General features: G+C 45.8%; 1 protein-coding gene across 2 annotated transcripts in view; it reads left to right on the plus strand.

The window, feature by feature from the left end:
- Positions 1–17394, plus strand: part of SH3RF3 (SH3 domain containing ring finger 3) — a 322774-nt gene that overhangs the window by 249265 nt on the left and 56115 nt on the right. Inside the window, exon 10 of one of the 2 annotated variants that reach the window (XM_021545582.4) lies at positions 891–4144. The exons of the other annotated variant lie outside the window; for it this stretch is intronic. Coding sequence (XP_021401257.2) covers positions 891–1059 — 169 coding nt within the window. The 3' untranslated portion in view covers positions 1060–4144. Of the gene's footprint in view, positions 1–890; positions 4145–17394 lie in introns of those variants that run through there. 2 annotated transcript variants of the gene reach the window in all.

Consider the following 17394-nt stretch of genomic DNA (forward strand, 5'->3'; position numbering starts at 1 on the left):
TGCTGGTGTCACAGGCAGTGGGAGCATTGCAAACCCCATTTTTCATCATCAGTGGGCAAGGGAAGAGAGTGTATCATATATCTAGATTTCTGTAAGGTCTTTGACATGGTCCCTCACAACATCTCTCTTTAAACTGGAGAGGGATGGATTTTATGGGTGGACTGTTTGGTGGATCAGGAGTTGGTTGGACGGTCACATCCAGACAGTAGTGGTCAATGGCTCAATGTCCTATTGGACACTGATGAAAAGTGGTGTCCCACTGGAACCAGTGCTGTTCAATATCTTTATCAATAACATAGATGGTGGGATTGAGGGCGCCCTCAGGAAGTTTGCAGATGACACCAAGCTGATTTATGCAGTTGACATATGGGTTCTGAGCAACCTGCTTGAGTTGAAAATGTCCCTGCTTCTGGCAGAGGGGTGGAACTAGATGACCTTTAAAGTCCCTTCCAGCCCAAATTGTTCTATCACTCTATGATGCTATGAGGAGTTTTGGATGGAGCAAATGAAGAGCTGAATAAGACATGTTACAGCAGAGATGTAGCACTAAGATAAAGCAGCCAAGTCCTGGCACAGGCCGAGCACACAGCTGGGAGCAAAGATAACATGAGTGGTCCATCCATTAGACAACACGTTTCTCCTTTCATAGACTGGCTCCAGAGTACATCCTGGTCAATTGTCCAGCTATGGTGGCCAGAAATTTCCATCTTACTCAGTTTTAGTAGAAAATGTAGCTGCATTGTGGAGCTACATTTTCATACAACTAGTGTGTGAAAATGTAACCTATTGATATTTCCAAAAGTTTTTTTCCCAAGATCTCTGGTATTGGTGCCCAGCTGCTCCCATCAAGTGCAGATTTACCAAGTCTTGGCACATTTTTCTCTCCAAAGGTACCGCGTTGTGGTCCCATACCCACCGCAGAGCGAGGCGGAGATCGAACTGAAGGAAGGTGACATTGTGTTTGTGCACAAGAAACGGGAGGACGGCTGGTACAAAGGGACGTTGCAGAGGAACGGCAGGACGGGCCTCTTCCCCGGGAGCTTTGTCGAAAGCTTCTGAGGACGAATCGCCGCTCTCTCAACTGAGGAGCTTTCAGGGGAAACTGCATAGCACAAGAAAAGACAGCAAAGAGAAACTGGACTGATAACCACTGCCATTTTTATTTCCAAAGACTTCCCCCAGGCCCTTCAGTCTGCAGCTCTGGAGACACAGTGTCCTGCTGTGCTCCTGAGACCACGTGCGGTGCATACAGTGGTATGTTGAAGTAGTGCCTTCCACCTGGAATCACAGACTGAAAGGACGCCCATCTGGACTGTAGTAACCTAAACTCTGGCTGTTAACCTTTTGTGTAAATTATAGAGAAGATATCTTTAAAAAAAAATTAAGAGGAAAGCTGTTATATTGCTGTAACTTATTTGTCAGAGCTGCAGTGTTCTTATTACTGGCCTATGCAAGATGGATTTGAGAGTTCAAGGAGGTGTGCTAGGAAGCTCTTAAACTGGGATTTTGTTTTTACCAAGGGATGAAGAGAGGAGGGTGGAGAAAACCCCAGGTAAAGATCAGTGCATCATTGTGCAAGTAAGAATGAGGAGTCAAAATGTTAATGTCATGCTTTCTATATACCTCAAAGATATGCTGCGCGGGTTTGTTGGTGCGTGTCGGTGTTCAGTACTCAGAGTGCCACAGCACCCCGTGTCCTAGCACTGCTGCCAGGGAGGTCCTGGAGGAAGCACGGCTCCACCATTAAACTGTGGTTATTTGAGCAGAATCCCTTTTGCCTGTCTTCTGCCCGTATTATATGCAGCATGGATTTTTGTCCTTTGGTATCACTTTCCATTGCTTTTTTGTACGACGTACCTTTTTACTGTAAGAATTGCTCTACTTTATATATATTCCTACTAGATCAGACATTTCCTCTTTTTCATACATCTGGTGCTATTTTTTTTAATTGTTAGAGATTTGGTTAAACAGAGAGGCTGCAACAAGATTTGCATTCAACATATGAAATTAGAGACATACCCGAAGATTGAGATCAGACTGCTTGTTCTTGCATCATAGAGGAAAAGAGAAAAAGCTGCATGGTCACCGATAAATATACCTGGGGGGGCTGCCTGTGGAACACACACATGCTTGCTCTCTCCTACATATTTAGAGTGGCTGAAGACCCATGCTGAAGCACCGCGTTCTGTCTGGAGAGTGATAATGACTCCAGAATTTGAAGTAATTCCCAGAGGAGTCATTTACATTGACTTTTTCATGGCAATAAGAAGAACACTGCAGGTTCTAGCACACGCAGGGACCGTGGAGTTTTCCTCTGTCGTTGCATGACAGAGACAAGAGCTGATCTGCGACAGCAGTAATTAGTGTTATGGAAATGTGATTTCTTACTGTAGAAATGTACAGTTCTGGAGACTGTTGGATTTCTTAACGTCGTCAAGCTACAATACAAACTGTATCAGGCAATATAAGCTTCCATCTACCAGGGACTTAAAGGTGCAATAAATGTGACTTTAGCCAGTAATTTGTATGAAAAAGAATGAGAAAAAAAGTCATAATGCAACTGTTGAGAGTATTTAAAAAGACATCGGTTCTTGAGGAGTGAATTGTGTTGAAAGGCCTTTCATACCTATATCCATACCTTGCCTCTGACAGCAGCTGGCTGTTTGCCAAAGCCCACATGTGGTGGGTGTTTAGAAGTTTGTCAGAGGCACCGTAACCTGGAGATGATCTTATTAAAACAAAGAGGCCTGGTGGGTGAACATCATCACTGCGTTGCCAGTATTTCATATGCGAAGGTGTAAGTTTTGTTTTCATTCAAGCTGTGTGTACTAGTACATATCAAAACCCATGTAAGTGAGCGTTCATGTTTAAGTTCAGCTCTGTGACTTTGTTCTCTGTAAAATAAGTTCTTCTTGCTGTCACATGTTAACAAACAAATTCCAGAAACACAGTTCATGGCCAAGTATAGCACCTTCAAACCAGGAGGCGTCACTTTCAGGGTGTTTCTTTTTATACTTGATGTTGCCGCATTTGTTGATATTCCAGATTGTAATGAGTCAGTCACTAAAAATTTAGTTACTGTCAAGAGGAAATTGCCTTTTTATAACCAATAAGAGACTGAAGAAACGTCTTCTGGAAAGACTTGCTTGAGATTAGAGCCATATCTGTTCCACTTATTTGGTCCAGGTCAGAACTGGTGTCACTGCACCTCAAACAGTAACTGCACAGTTGGTCAGTCAGCAATGCCAAAATGTGTGTTAATGATTCCAATAAAAATTCTGGGTTAGATCTGTCAGAGATGAGATTTTTTTCTGACAACTTACAGTGGTTAAAACACTCTTAAAATTCTGTTTCATGGTGTATTTACTACACTCAAAAAAACAAAACAGGATGTCAACTTGCATGCTGCCTATTCTGTTTAGCCAGATCTAAAATGGTTCCAGATTTCCACCATTTTATCATTAACTCTAAGAGGACAAAAGTTGGTGTGTGAGAGGATCAAGGAAAATGTGCAGATGTCATATCACATCATTAAATCAGTGCTTTAAAATAGATTTTGCAAGGAGGATGATGGTTTTCTGAATGGTCAACAACCCTTTGAGTCATATTTTTCTTCTAGTAAAAATATTGGGGGAAAGGGGGAGGAGGTGTTCTATTTTGATAGCAGCTGTTTCTGGGCCTGCTTTATTGCTTATCGCAGTTTGGGTTACTGAGTAATCTTCTTGGACAAATCACTTCCATGCCAGGAGCACAAGTATTAAGGTGAACTTAATACAGCCCAGTGATACAAAAACATGACCCAGTGCCATTCAGAAAGTTCTAGACTGTGAGAGGTTTGACTAGTACTGTGGTCTAGTTTTTACCTGTCATGCCAGGAAAAGAGGGAGGAGCGGGCATCTCCATCTCCTGCAACAGGGCAGGGAAAAGATTCCTTCTGGTGGCCTCAGTTTGTAGAACGCCAGGTTTGTTCTTCTAGAAATGGGTTCAAGTAATTGAACAGTTCCTTTGAACTTTGCACAGCTCAGAAAATGTTTTTGTTATACATGAATGTTAACGTGGTTTAGGAAATGTTGGCAGATATGAGTAAAAATGAACTACAATGACTGTGTTTCTGATTCTTTAAATAAAATAAGTACTAAGGCAACTTGACTGAGGTTTCTCTCTCTATTAGACAACAAGGTGAACAAGCAGTGTAGACAGCTCTGAGGTTTGCAAAGAAAACAGGGAAAACTGGTCTGCAAACCCTGTAGTAATTCCGATATAAATAAAAACCTGTTAGGGGTAAGAAATGCCTGAACAGGCGTCAGAATGTCTGGTTCTTCTTTTGGCACATCTGGGATTTCTTCAAAATATTAAGAAGTTAACAACTTACCTGTGGAGAAGAGGTGTGTAGGTCCAGAGGAAGAAAGTGGGTACAGGCCAGGAAGAGGCAGCAAGGTGGCAAGGGTAAGGCTGTGGCAGAGAGGCTAGGAGGGGATGTGGAAGCAAAAAACTGGCAAGGAAAAGAGCAGCCTCTAATAGTGTTAATGGGCTTCGGGGGTGCTCTCAGGTCACCTGGTGGATTGGGCAGGTTTGTAGGCAGAGGAAAACCCCTTTCCTCATGGGGTAGGCTTGGGTGTGGTGTCAGCAGGGCCCATGTGTGCTCTAGGCAGCACACAGCCAAGGAACTGCAAGAGAGGGAAGGAGCAGGTTGTACCCTGGGCAGCTGAATGCCCTTTAACTCAGGTGAGGGGGGTAAGCCCAGTTTTGGACAAGGCCTGAGATTCCCATTCAGCAGCACAGTGCAGAGCATCTGAAGAGGGAACATGAGTCCATGAGTGGATCTGGATGTGTTTGCCTTGATTTAGCTGAGACACACCTCCGGAAAAGGCACCCACAGGTGGTGATTCTTTGCACAGTTAGGGAGCACATAGGGCAGGGATAAGTGAGGCACAGCTAACTCACCAGGTCATCTCTGTGGGAGGTGACACGAGTCTCTTTTTGCCCCAGCTAGATCCTGAGTCAAAATTCTGAAGTGTGGGAACCACTAGAATTTAAATGTGGGCAGGCAACACCTCTCCCTCTGCTAAGCCTTGCTGGCTGTCTGACAAGCAGCATGGTGCAAAACGCTGCATGAGGAGCCTGCCAGCTACTTCTGAGCTGGTCTGGCGTGCCAGTCCCCTCCACACTTTGCCAGGTCCTGCTCCTCTGGCATTTCTCTGTGCCCTGCTGCCAACACATACTACATACCTCACACTGCCTTCGTACTGCGTGTCACCCTGTGCTTCTGCTCCAGTGCCTGATAGAAATTTAGGCCACGTTTCGAAAGAAAAATAATCATTTTAAAATTGCTACACAGTTTGACTGTTTCTAAATGCTCATGGTGAGCATAACCACCTGGACAACATCTGCAGGGCTTTCCTGCAGCCAAAAGCTCTTCCTGACATCAGCAGCTCCTTATACATGGTGAACCTGGCAGCTCCATGGGTTGGTTAGTTGGTGCCAAACCAAATAAATGAGCTGTACTGGAAGGAAAGCCAAGAGGTGCTACAGTCTGGAGAAGGCCCTGTCCTCACGCTCCAGCCTTTCATGTAGCAAAAATAACTTTCTTAGTGGTCACAGATGTATTTCCAGTCACTGGGGCATGGGTGCCTATTCTCCCTTCAGAAAGCCACTTGATTTTTCACAGCCACCAAGCAGCACCACCTGCCCCACGGTGCCACAAAGGAGCCAGGAGCCAGAACACCGAAGAGCTTGTACCAAAGTGGACCCCTTGCAGTACGTGCCTGACAACCTGTGTGAGTCCCCCACATTTACAGTACATCTCAGTTGCAGGTGAGCCCACCTCTACCTGGGTCTCTTCTTTGCTCCCTATGGAGACCCCAGCAGCCCCAGGCAAGGACAGCCAGCATCCTGCTGACTTGGCCAGGGAATCACTGAAAGCTGCTTCCAACACAAATGGCTCTTTGCACCAGCCAAGATGCAATGCAGGTACTGCAAAGGTGCCAGGAATAGCCTTGCACACAGGATTCTGAGCTTGTGACCTCCTGCGTGACACACGTGTGTGTGCAGAAAAGCCCGTGAGCAAGGAGTGCTGCCAGGGTGTGGGGCTGCACCAGTGCTACCTGCCCACCCCTCTGGGAAAGGGCACTGGAAAGGAGAGGACTGGCTTCTTAGTTAAGGTCCTTGGGGGAAATGCCTGGCTGGGGGAAACCTCGGGTTGGTCAATGCCATCGGTGCTGCGCTGCAGCCAACGACAGGGGCGAGCCATGGGGCAGCTGCCTTTGGAGGAGGGGTTGCTGTCATGCATGGAATCCTCATGGGGAATACAGGAGTGATGGGGGCACAGCTAAGTAAGGGGACAGAGGAAAAAAGAAGTCATTAAGACAAGAGGGAAGGGAGAAGTGTCTTTAACTTACTATCGGAGAAGGAAAGCATATTACATTTGTCTTCTCCATCTGCACAAGGGCTTGGTGGAGCTGCTGTCAGTCATGCCAGTGTGTGTAACACTGGCCCCAGGAGTGCAGCTGTGGGGTGTGTGTGGCAGGAGTGCAGGGAGATCCCATTGCCAGGAGGGCATGTCCTCTGGCATCCCACCTCGCCAAGGACCACAATGAGTGTTTAAGGGCCAGGGTCCCCAAGGATGGCACAGGACTCTGGAGACAGGGCAGTGTCTGACAGCACATCTCCAGCTGCTGAGTGGACACATGCCCAAGGAAACCACAGGGACCCCTGGCTTTGCCACTGAATCAGGCAGGGAGTCAAAGTCCGACACATCCCTGGCCCAGGGCTGGTGACCGTGCCCCACATCACTGCTGCCTCCATGAGGCACTTGGCTCTCATGTGTGATGCTGCACAGCCAAGGGAGCTACCCCCACATCTTTCTCCCCAGCAACAGCAGAAAGGCATCCCTTTCTCCTCCTCATGGGTGTGTCAAATTTGCCCTACAGCTGCCCACTGGAAAATCAGCCTTGAAGACAGGAGGGCAATTTGTTAAGGTTTTTCCCTCTCCCCTCCCCAGATAATTGTCTGGGATCTGCGTTAATGGAAACATAAATTGACTGCCACTCTGCTAAATGACAATCAGGTTTTGTTTGACAGAGCTAGGAAGTATCTTGTCCTGAACATTGGCATCAAACAATCTAAATGCAAATTGCAAAGTGTTTGGGGGTAAGGAGGCTGTTTATCTTCTGATGAGGTTATATAATAATGCAGAGAGGGGAGAGAATTGTCTTTCAATTCCTACAGGCTATCAAAAAGCATGATGGTTAAACCGTGGGGCTAGTGTTTACATCTTTTTTTAATGGAGCAGGTTCAGTTATTTGGCATGGATTTTCTTTTAACAAATCACTTTTTAAACAAGATGCATCACGGCAGCATTTCAACCATATTTCAGCAATTCTCGGGCACTCAGGTTAGCGTGGAAAATGACAGAGCAGCCATCATTTTAATCCTGTTATGTCTATTGCTCCCAGCTTGTTCTCCTCTGATGAAACACGCTGCTGTGCCTCAAAGAGACAGGAAAACATTTGCTGCACTCATGGCCTGTTTCTCTTGTTAGATTACCAGGTTTATACACGGCAGCACTGCCCAGGTATCTCCAACACTCCTACACAGGAACAGTTACAGGACACAAGTGAAAACGTGAAATGCAACCATGACCAGCTGCTTCCCAAGACACCACCATGTGCTGGGGTTACTTCTCATGCTGGATGCCCCACGCTGGATGTGCAGCAGCTTTTGTACCAGTTGGTTGTGAAAAAAAGTCATTGCAAAAGTCAAAGCTTTCAGACTGCTCAGCACAGCACTCCTGCACAACGCTCCGTGCCAGCAGAGCACCGTGCCACGCGGGCAGCGTGCCAGGCTGGCACCTGCAGCACTGCCACACTGGAATCTGTGCCCTGTGGCATCTTCCACAGGAAAATAGCTTTCTTTAGTCTTGTCCTGGGAGGGAAGAGGTGTCCACAGCAGCTCAGGGGGCTCAATAAACTCGAAGCTTTCAGCAGCTTGCAGAACTGGTCTCCTTGAAGTTTTTCCACTCCAAGTTTGTAACCTAATCTCAGAGCTTGATTTAGACTTCTTCATTTCTCCATAAATTAAGAAGCAGGCTGGAGTTTACTCCAAGAGTTTTGCTCATCTGGGAGGCAAAGGAAGGAAAGGATTAATATGTCATTTTTATTTTCCCATTTAAATATGTCTCATACAGAAAAATGAACATGAATCTCTTCAAGGCAAGAAAAAAGCAATAGATCTGTGAAAGTGACACAATTTGTGTGTGTATAAATTGCTGGGCCTACAGACCACTTGGTGTAGACCAGCCAAATAACTCACACAAATCTATGAGTAAAAGCACATTTGAATATAAGTGGATACCACTGGAAAGGCCACGATAATTTGGATTTGCAGAAAGGGAAATCAGTGAGTAGTGACTGTAGCCCCATTTAGGAGGGGATTTTGGTTTCACCCACTGTATCTGTGATGGAGATCTATAGGAACGAGCCAGGGCATCCCTTGAAAGAGACTCACTGAACCACAGGAGAAGAACCATGGGCAGTTTTGCATATTCAACCAATTTTAGAACAGCTGTTTAACTTACTGCTGTTAGAAAACACAGCAGGTGATTTTCCAAAGGCTTTGATGACGTGGCTGACAACCTGCAGCTCTTGGGAGCAGCTGAGGTGAGGGTTATTGCTTCAGATGATGGCTATTGCTCCACAAGCTGAACACAGGCTGTGACTCTTGGGGTTGTCCTGTGCAGGGCCTGGAGCTGGACTCAATGATCCTTATGGGTCCCTTCCAACTCAGCTTATTCTGTGAACATTCTGTGAGCTGATGACAGACATTGCCTTCACTACTGTGATAAATATATATATATAATACGTAAACCACACACATGTATATATGCATTTACATACAAATCTCTTTATGCATATCACTTCTTTAGTATCAGAAAAGAGCCAAGTGTTCTTGCTGAGCTGCATGCCATCTTGATTGATGTCATTTAAGCTGGTCCAGGGCTACCTGTGTTTGCAAATAGAGCATGGGGTACATTGGAACAGTTTTAGATGTCAGCTGTAAAGTAACAACAGGAGGTTGAGGAAAACCACCCTGAGGTCTGAGCTGTGACTCCCTTGTCTGAAGGGCATGGCCAAATTCTGGCAGTTTCTGAATTTCCTCTGATGACCTCCCACCAGTTTGGAGATGCAGCAATTGGATCCTTTAAAGAAATCATCCAATGCCCAAAATTTCTATTAATGTCAGAGGACTCTGAATCAGGTACTTTAAAAGGAAACTGAAGCAAAAAATTATGTCCTCCTTCCTTCAATTCTCCAGTCCTCACAGAAGAGCCCTTAATTAAATAGAGCAGCACTCATTCAGATTTATAGACAGTAAAATGCATTCTTGATCATTTCCCATGGCTTAATATGAAGAGCAGCTGCTATATTGTACCTCGATCCATGTACCCTGGCCATAGGACAGTAAATTTCTCTGGAAACTCATATCAAATTAATGCTAGATTTTGCCCAAGACAGTTTGTTAAAAGCACTGTTTTGCTTTGTCTAAATAAATACTCACCAGCTGAGAGAGGGGAGCACAAGAAAGCCAGGGAGAGTAACTGGGGCAGGGAGGATCAGGTCTGGCAGTGTCTGGTTATTGATATGAAGCAGAGAGCTGGTGAGTGTCCTGAGGCACCTCCCAACCTCCACATTCCCCATCCTGGGGGTCAGACACTGTGCTGGGAGGGGAGCCAGCAGCTCCAGAGGTTGTCCTAAGGGTATGGAAAATCACGTAACTGCCTCAATAATGGCTGGTGCCCGAAGCAAAGCCACCTTAGACACGGCTGGATACTCCAGCAGCGGCTGGGGCAGCATCTCCCACCACCCCTTGTGCACTGCCAGGCAACTCCTGAGGTTCAGCACAAGCAAGAAGGGATGAAGCAACCCACAGCACTTTGGCCCAGCCCCAGGAGTGCTGGGATGGCGCTCAGCTGTCACTATGACCCTTCCCTGTGCCAGCTCGGGCAGCAGCAGGGTGCAGGTCAGGTCAGGTCAGTGTCTGAGACCCCAGGGCAGCGCTGGGGCAGACACCAACCTGCTGCCACCCGCCAGCCCAGGCACAGCCGCCACTGCTGCTGAGCCACGCGATCCCTGGGGGCCAGGCCACAATTAGGATGCTAAATGTGGGCATCCAAACTCCCTCTGGGCTTTAGGGTGGCTGTGGGCAAGGGCCACTGCTGGCAGGGCCCTTGCTTGAGAAGGGGATCCCCAGGTCAGCCAATTTTCTCACCAACTACTTCAGGTTCACGTAGATGCAGAGAAGTTTTTATAGTGCTGCTCTTCTCAGCAGTGAGGAAACTGCACTCTGGAACGCCTCTACTGAAGTGTCCTGCTGATTTCAGTGCTGGTGAGGCTGGCAGCAGTGCAGACTGGTCCTGCAGGAGTGCAGGCTGGTCTCACAGCCCTGCAGCCTGCAGCTGATGATGCCCAGCAGTGCATTCCCCCTGTTCAGCACAGCCCTAGCAGGATGCAAAGATGCAAACTCGCTGGGTGATGGTGGGACAAGGGAGCTGCTGCTCCACCCTTGCAGGGGCAGGGGCACAGCTCAGAAAGGGACACCCACCTAGTACCTCATTAGTCATGAGCCACTCTTGGTAGATGGTTATAAAGTGATTTATTTTGTCATTAGCCTTATCTTACTTTCTAAAGCTTAGTTTCTAAACTATATTCATTTTTGTACTTCCATTAATCTCCTTGGTTTGATAGTCTAAATTAACCTTTTTGAGGACAAATTAAATTTCTTTAACTTTTTTGTGGTCAAACAAATTCAGAGGATTTTTTCCCCTCTGTTATATTTTACTGAAATATCAGAATTATACTTGTGTTTCTGTAACCCAAGCACTGGGGATTTTTTTTTTTTCTGAGGCCTCTGCTAATTTTTATACTGAAGCCTTCCTACCACATCCCAGATGTTAATAAAACTGGAAATGAGCTGCACCAAGAATGCAAGGGAGACAGAAAAAAACATGCTGAGGGACGTTCCCTCATATCGATAAAATCTGCCGCATTCTCCAGGCAGTGTGTAAAATATAGCGGGCACATAATCCACATGGCAATAAAAGGCTGCCACATGCCTCCCCAGCACCTGGGGAGCTATCATTTTCAATTAGGAACAAAAGCCTCTGGCATGTGACAGCAGCAGCAGCAGAAGAACTGAACACAGTTAAGGCAAAATTTAGTTTCATTACGGCTTGACGCCGATTACAGTTTTTTCTTTGTTTTCTCATTGCGTCCCTCTGTCATTGTACGGGAGTTAGCGTGGCAGTACAGGCTTTTCTAGAGGCTTGAAAACAGGCAGAAGTGGGTTGAGGAGACCCTAAAATGATGTTTTTAAGAGGACTGCAGCTTTGATTTTAGCTCCTTTAAGCCATCACTTTTCCTTGGGCCAAAATGTGATAATATGCATTTGAAAATCCACTCTTGGTGCCTGCTCCTTTCCCTCTGTTGACAGCAATCAAGTGCTCATATGATGCAGCAGTAAAGTGAAGGAAGGCACAGTGCCAGGCATTCCCCAGACTTAATAAAATTACAGCAAATCCAATGTATTAGTCAAACACATCTCTTTCATGTCTCACGTAAACCTCCATTGTACATTAATAAGTACAACTCAGTTTTTACCTCAGGTTTTCAGAAGCTGATCAGCTACAACATTGCTTTGCATTTATTAAAATATTTCTTATGTTTTTAAATGAGTACATTCTGCAACCTAGTTCTATATAGTTCAAACTTTTTAAGTGTGTCAAATTCATATTTTCCCCTTCTCTTTTTGTTTTTCCAAATATTTATAAAGTCTTTTCAACACAGGGAGAGAGATGTGAGCGCAGATCAGCCTCTGCCTCTGCCACTACTATGCCTGACCCCGGCTGAGGCCACCCCATGCTTTTGCATGCTTTTCCTGGGTTTTAGTCTGGGCTTAGCAGGAGCTGAGGGACACAGGGAGAAATGGGTTGGCTGGCAGGGTTGCTCCAGCACCTGGGGGATGCCCAGTGAGGGCGCAGCTCTGGCCCAAGGCCAACGCACTGGCGACCACAGAGCCGTGAGTGCCAGCCGTGGGGAGCGCAGAGGTCTGGTGGCAACCAGACCCAGAGCCCCAACAAGGTCTGCAAGTAAGCCCATGGTTATTCTTCATCCACTGTGGGTCCTGCTGTGCTCTGCTTCTGCACCATTGGCTTTTCCTTCCTCCTGTTCAGCACATTTCTATCCCCCATCTCTTGTGGTCCCAAAGTTACTGCAACTCCAACCCTTATCGAAGACCACAGGACCTGTGAAGCCTGTACAGACACAGCAGACTAGCACATCCACCAGACACAAGGACAGAAGAGCTCCTGGCTGCTAATGTTTTTACCCAGCCCTTGTGAAAATATAAGGGTAGAAAAACATTAAATAAGTGCTCTTCCTGCTCTAATCTGCCATTTGGGGAATTATCATATTTTATGCATCCAGTGCAAAGTGCTTTACCTCTGAAGCAATGGATATGTATGCACAGACTCACCCATGTAAAATTGCCCACAGCCCTGGCTCTTATCACCTGCTCAATTTTTGTGCAAGCCTAAAGGGAGCTCCTGCCCTGAGACAGCAATTACCATACTTATCCCATGTCTTACAAAATGACAGAAATTGAGTCTTTGATAGGTGCTTATATTAGGCCCAGAAAGATTATTTTCTAGCACTCCTGCCACAGGGAAATGTCCTGTTTAAGAGCTAAACAATGAACAGAGATGCCAGGGCCCATGTTGATCATAGAATCATAAAGCATCCTGAGTTGGAAGACACCCATAGCAATCATCAAATCCATCTCCTGGCCTCACATAGGACAGCCCAAGAATGACAGCCTGTGCTTGAAAGTGTTGTCCAGTAACTCTGTCAGGCTAGGTGGTGTAATCACTTCCCTGGGAAGCCTAACCACCCACCCTCTGGGTGAAGAACCTTTTTCTAATATCCAACCTAAACCTCCTCTGACATAATTTCAGGCCATTCCCTCAGATTCTGTCACTGATCACCAGAGAGAAAAGATCAATGCCTCCCCCTCTGCTTCCCCTTGTGAACATGCTGCAAGAAGCTATGAGGTCTCCCCTCAGTCTCCTCTTCACTAGACTGAACAAACCAAGTGACCTCGGCCAGGGAAGAGTAGGGAAGAAGGTTTAAATTCCAAGTTCATCCCCTTTATCTCCATACTACAGCTTCTTCCACTTTGAAGTTTTAATCTTTGAGGTTTTTTGGTAAGTGCCCGTGGCTGGGCTGTTACCATGCCACTAAATAAATACACTGCCATACAGATAGTCTGGAATCTCCAAGCACCAGCAAAGGCTAGAAGTTCTCTCTGATATCAACAGTTCCAGTAGAGCTGTCTGCCCACTGCATCAGGGTTCCAGGTTGGGTCAGGAGGGATTGCAGAGCCCCCACTCCTCAGGGGTTAATCCAGCTGTTCACACCAGTGGCATGCAGATGGCTCAGCCCCAAGGAGCTGTGCCACGCTCACCAGGAGGAGCACAAGGCACAGCCTCACAGCCTTGGCTGTCGGACAAGCACCCGCCACTTGTCACTGCGCCATTCCTTCAGGGCACACAGCAGAGGTGCAGTCTAGTGAGGAGTACTGGCCTGGCACACATCCGAGCTGATGGCAAGCTGATGTATTCTCATTAGTCTTTACAGGAAATAGCACGCTGCATTTGGAGCCAATATTGAGAGCAAGGAGGTGTTACAGCCATGAGCACAGAGAAATGATACAATGGGGCCTGAAAAGTTTACAAATCCTCAACAGTCAAAAGACAAGAATAACATGGAGAAGGTGCAAGCCAGTATTCCTGAGGAAAATAATCAAGCCTCAAGACATTTCATGGAAGAAGCACTCAGAAAGCAAGGGCCTACAAAGCAAGAGATGAAGAATGAGCATGTGCATGTGTGAAAGAGACCAAACAGAAGCATGGAAAAGCTTTCCTCAGTGGGAATTACACAGCACTAAAAACATGGGGTCACATTACAGTTTTAAGGACATTGAGAGCCATATTTAATTTCCTCACAGTTGATCCTGGGATAGCACTGTCTTCGGGGAAGGATGAAGAAATCCCTCCCTGCCCCTGGGCAAGAGCCTCTGCCTTGCTAAGGACCACGGTGCAGGGGCCACAGGCAGCCTGATTGCAGCCATGTGCCCCCAGAAAGGTGCCACCAGCACTGCAGAGCTTCCACCCTCCTGCTGCCTTCCTCTGGGTGCCATGGCACACAGTCCTGTGCTGCAGATGTGACAGACTGTGCAGCAGTGCCTAAAAAAGTGGTGATTTGATAAACAACGAGCAAACCCTCCCAAGCAGGACTCAGCAAACTCTTATGTTCAAAACTTTTGCAAAAAGATGGCAAATGTTACTTCTTGTCCAGACTGCATTTGCATTACATGCACCAGAAGCTTGCAGTTAATCACCCGGAGGCTGCACTGCATTCCCAGGGAAGAGGCCCATCCCTCCAGGGGAGACTGTACAGCTGCATCAGCCCTGCTGCCAGCAGCTCCCCAGCAGCCTGCAGACACTAAGGCAAGGGGATAAGACCCTTATGACCTACAAAATAAATCACAGAGAAGCCTGGAAAGAAAAAGCAGGCTGGTGCTAGAATGGGAACCAACAGAGAATGAGACACAGGCTATATTTCTTTTGCTAAAAGGCTCAGGTTTAATCCCCAAATTCTTTGAAAATTAGCCCCGAAGTAAAAGCATCCTTTGAAAATCAGCTCGTTCCCTGCAACCACCAATTGGTGGTTTTTATCTGAAGGGCAGAGAGGGAGTGACAGCCCTCATTTCTTTCTGTGTGAAGACAGACCAGCTCCATCAGGCTCTGAAGAGGCTCCTCCAGCCACCAAGCACAGCTGAGGCTCAGGCATCCTGCAGACCACTTGGCATGAGCAGGATCCCTTGCTGCCTAGCCCAGATCCTGCTCACCCTAGAGCATCATCAGGATGGCCCAGGCATTAACACAGAAGCCCTGAACAAATCCTCCCCAGGAGTTTGAAGGATAAACTTCACACAGCAGATGAGTGTTGACCCTCTTGTGCCAGAGAACAAAATGTTTCATTGTGTCCAAAGAAGCAGTTTGTGCAGAATACAATTAAATTACATGTTTTATTTCACTGGGTTTTCTTCAGAAAGGAGGAGAAATAGATTTTTCTTCAGGGTTCTGTAGGAGCTAGGACTCAAGTCTTGCCTTTGACAGAAAGAGAAAAATACTACTCTTGCCACTGCTGAATCTCAGCTGGTGAACTTTTTTCTTCCATTGTCTCTAATATTCACTGCAACAGAACTACTTTTGTTCTTACTGTCCCTCCTTAAGGGGATCAGACATCACCCACTCCAAAACCATAAGAAATCATATCAGAAATCCCAGATGGAAGTTCTTTCTTTTAAATAGGGAGTTTCCTGTTGTCCTACCTGGTTATAGCTGCACTTCTAATCTCTACTTTGATCTACTTCCAAACCCATCCTCAGACACCACAGGAAGGAGCGAGCATCTGCACAGTGCCTGACAGAGCCAAGGTGCCTTCCAGCTCCAGTGTCAACACAGCGGGACAGGGACATCAGCTGTGCACTTTTTACTTTGAAGGGTACTTTTTGGATGTAAACCACTGAGTGTATTACCAAAGAGCATTCTTTTGAACCTAGGTAATGCACATTTTCAGCTTTAAGGCTGAGAACCTTCACCAGATTTAGTGAGCAAGCGGCTAAGATGAAAGAGGAAGGATATACTGTTATGTCTAGAATTAAAAGAAAACAAAAATGTGCAACGATAAAATACGCTGCTAAAATGGTTTAAATCAAAATAATCTCTTGTGTGTTTGACAACTAAGATGAGACAGAAAAATCTCAAGAGTCTTCCACATCCAAGTATTAGAACACACTGTATTAAACTCCCCACCTTGGGAAGGTCAGGATTTTCCATGCCCACCCCAGCCACTCTCCTCTCTGCCCCTGGGTTGCTCATGCTGAAAACCTCATCCCTGCCAGACAGTTTTTACATCCCACGCTGCTGAATCCTCCCTGCCACTCCACTCTCACGGGGTACAAACTGCCTGAGGATTTTCATTCTGGCTGCTTCTGAGGAGTAAAATCCTGACAATCCTTTAATGTTCCCTTTATAAAGCGAGGCTTTCACAGCTTTCCTTTGCTTGGGGGTTTGTTTTTATGCTCAAACATAATTTTTGGCTGGCAGCAGGACATAGATTCAGGAGTTCCATCATCTCTGGGGTGATCACGCAGCACCCCTCACTGGCAGCCTCCATAAAAGAGCCTTTAAAATATAAAGAGAAGAAACAAACCCAAAAATGTACCAAATAAAAGATCCAGAGAAACCCAGACTGACAGCAACCACAATATACCTTTCCCTCCTTATTTCAAAGAAATTACATTTCCAAGACAATTGTAATCTTTTTTAAAAACCAGTCTTTCCTGCAAACAGATCTGTTTTTTTAAAACACAGAAGTCCTAGACCTCACATCTACTTTTTTCTGCGAAGCGACATGAAAACAGTTTATTTAAAGAATCCTTTTAGTAAGTCATTAACTGGGTTCCAACTATCAAAGGTGAGCAGATTAAGGATGATACAAAAATACACATCAAGAGGACACTTCAGTTGGTGTGTCCCTTACATTTGCCATATTTACAAGATTAGGGATTATTTTGTAGTCTTTGTGCCGTCTTGACTACATACTAACCAGAGTAAAATTAATTTATTTGAAATCATACACATCTGTAAATTCCTCTGCGGTTTTGGATGGCCTGCTTGCCATTTTTAGTAATTTCTACTTCATTTCATATCAAACAGGAAATGCTTTATTTTTCCTATCCAGTTAAACTCACTGATGCACCTGCAACCTCCAAGGCTGCACAAGGCAGGACCCAGAAGCTTCTGCATGTGGGTTTTGTATTTCTGTTAAGAGAACAGGGAATTTATTGCTTCAGGTATTACATTCTGAGATATGACATTTGTATTATTGCACCTTATAAAAATTTTAAAGCTATAAATAGTATTTTAGAAGTACATAGGGATTCTATGGGCTTTTTTTTTGAAACATCCTATACAGGCAAATTTCCAAACAAGGCTTTCAGCAACAGGCATATTAGGCTATAATTCCTTTATTTCTCTATGTAAAGTGACAGCAACCTCAGCCAGCTGTTTGCAGCAATTGTTAATTCACAGCTTGCAATACAGTATCTTTACTTTCTGATGCAGTAAGTTCTGCCAATATACAAACTCCACTGTATCATCCCATAAAACTCTCAAGGAACACTCTGACCTCGGAGGCACAGAATGGCGCATTCAAAACACACAACTGACACACAAGCCCTTACTGGGGCAATCCGCTGTGCCACCCACCATAA

This window comes from Lonchura striata, chromosome 1 (genome assembly GCF_050655825.1).
Source record: "Lonchura striata isolate lonStrDom1 chromosome 1, ASM5065582v1, whole genome shotgun sequence".
NCBI classification, from domain to species: domain Eukaryota; kingdom Metazoa; phylum Chordata; class Aves; order Passeriformes; family Estrildidae; genus Lonchura; species Lonchura striata.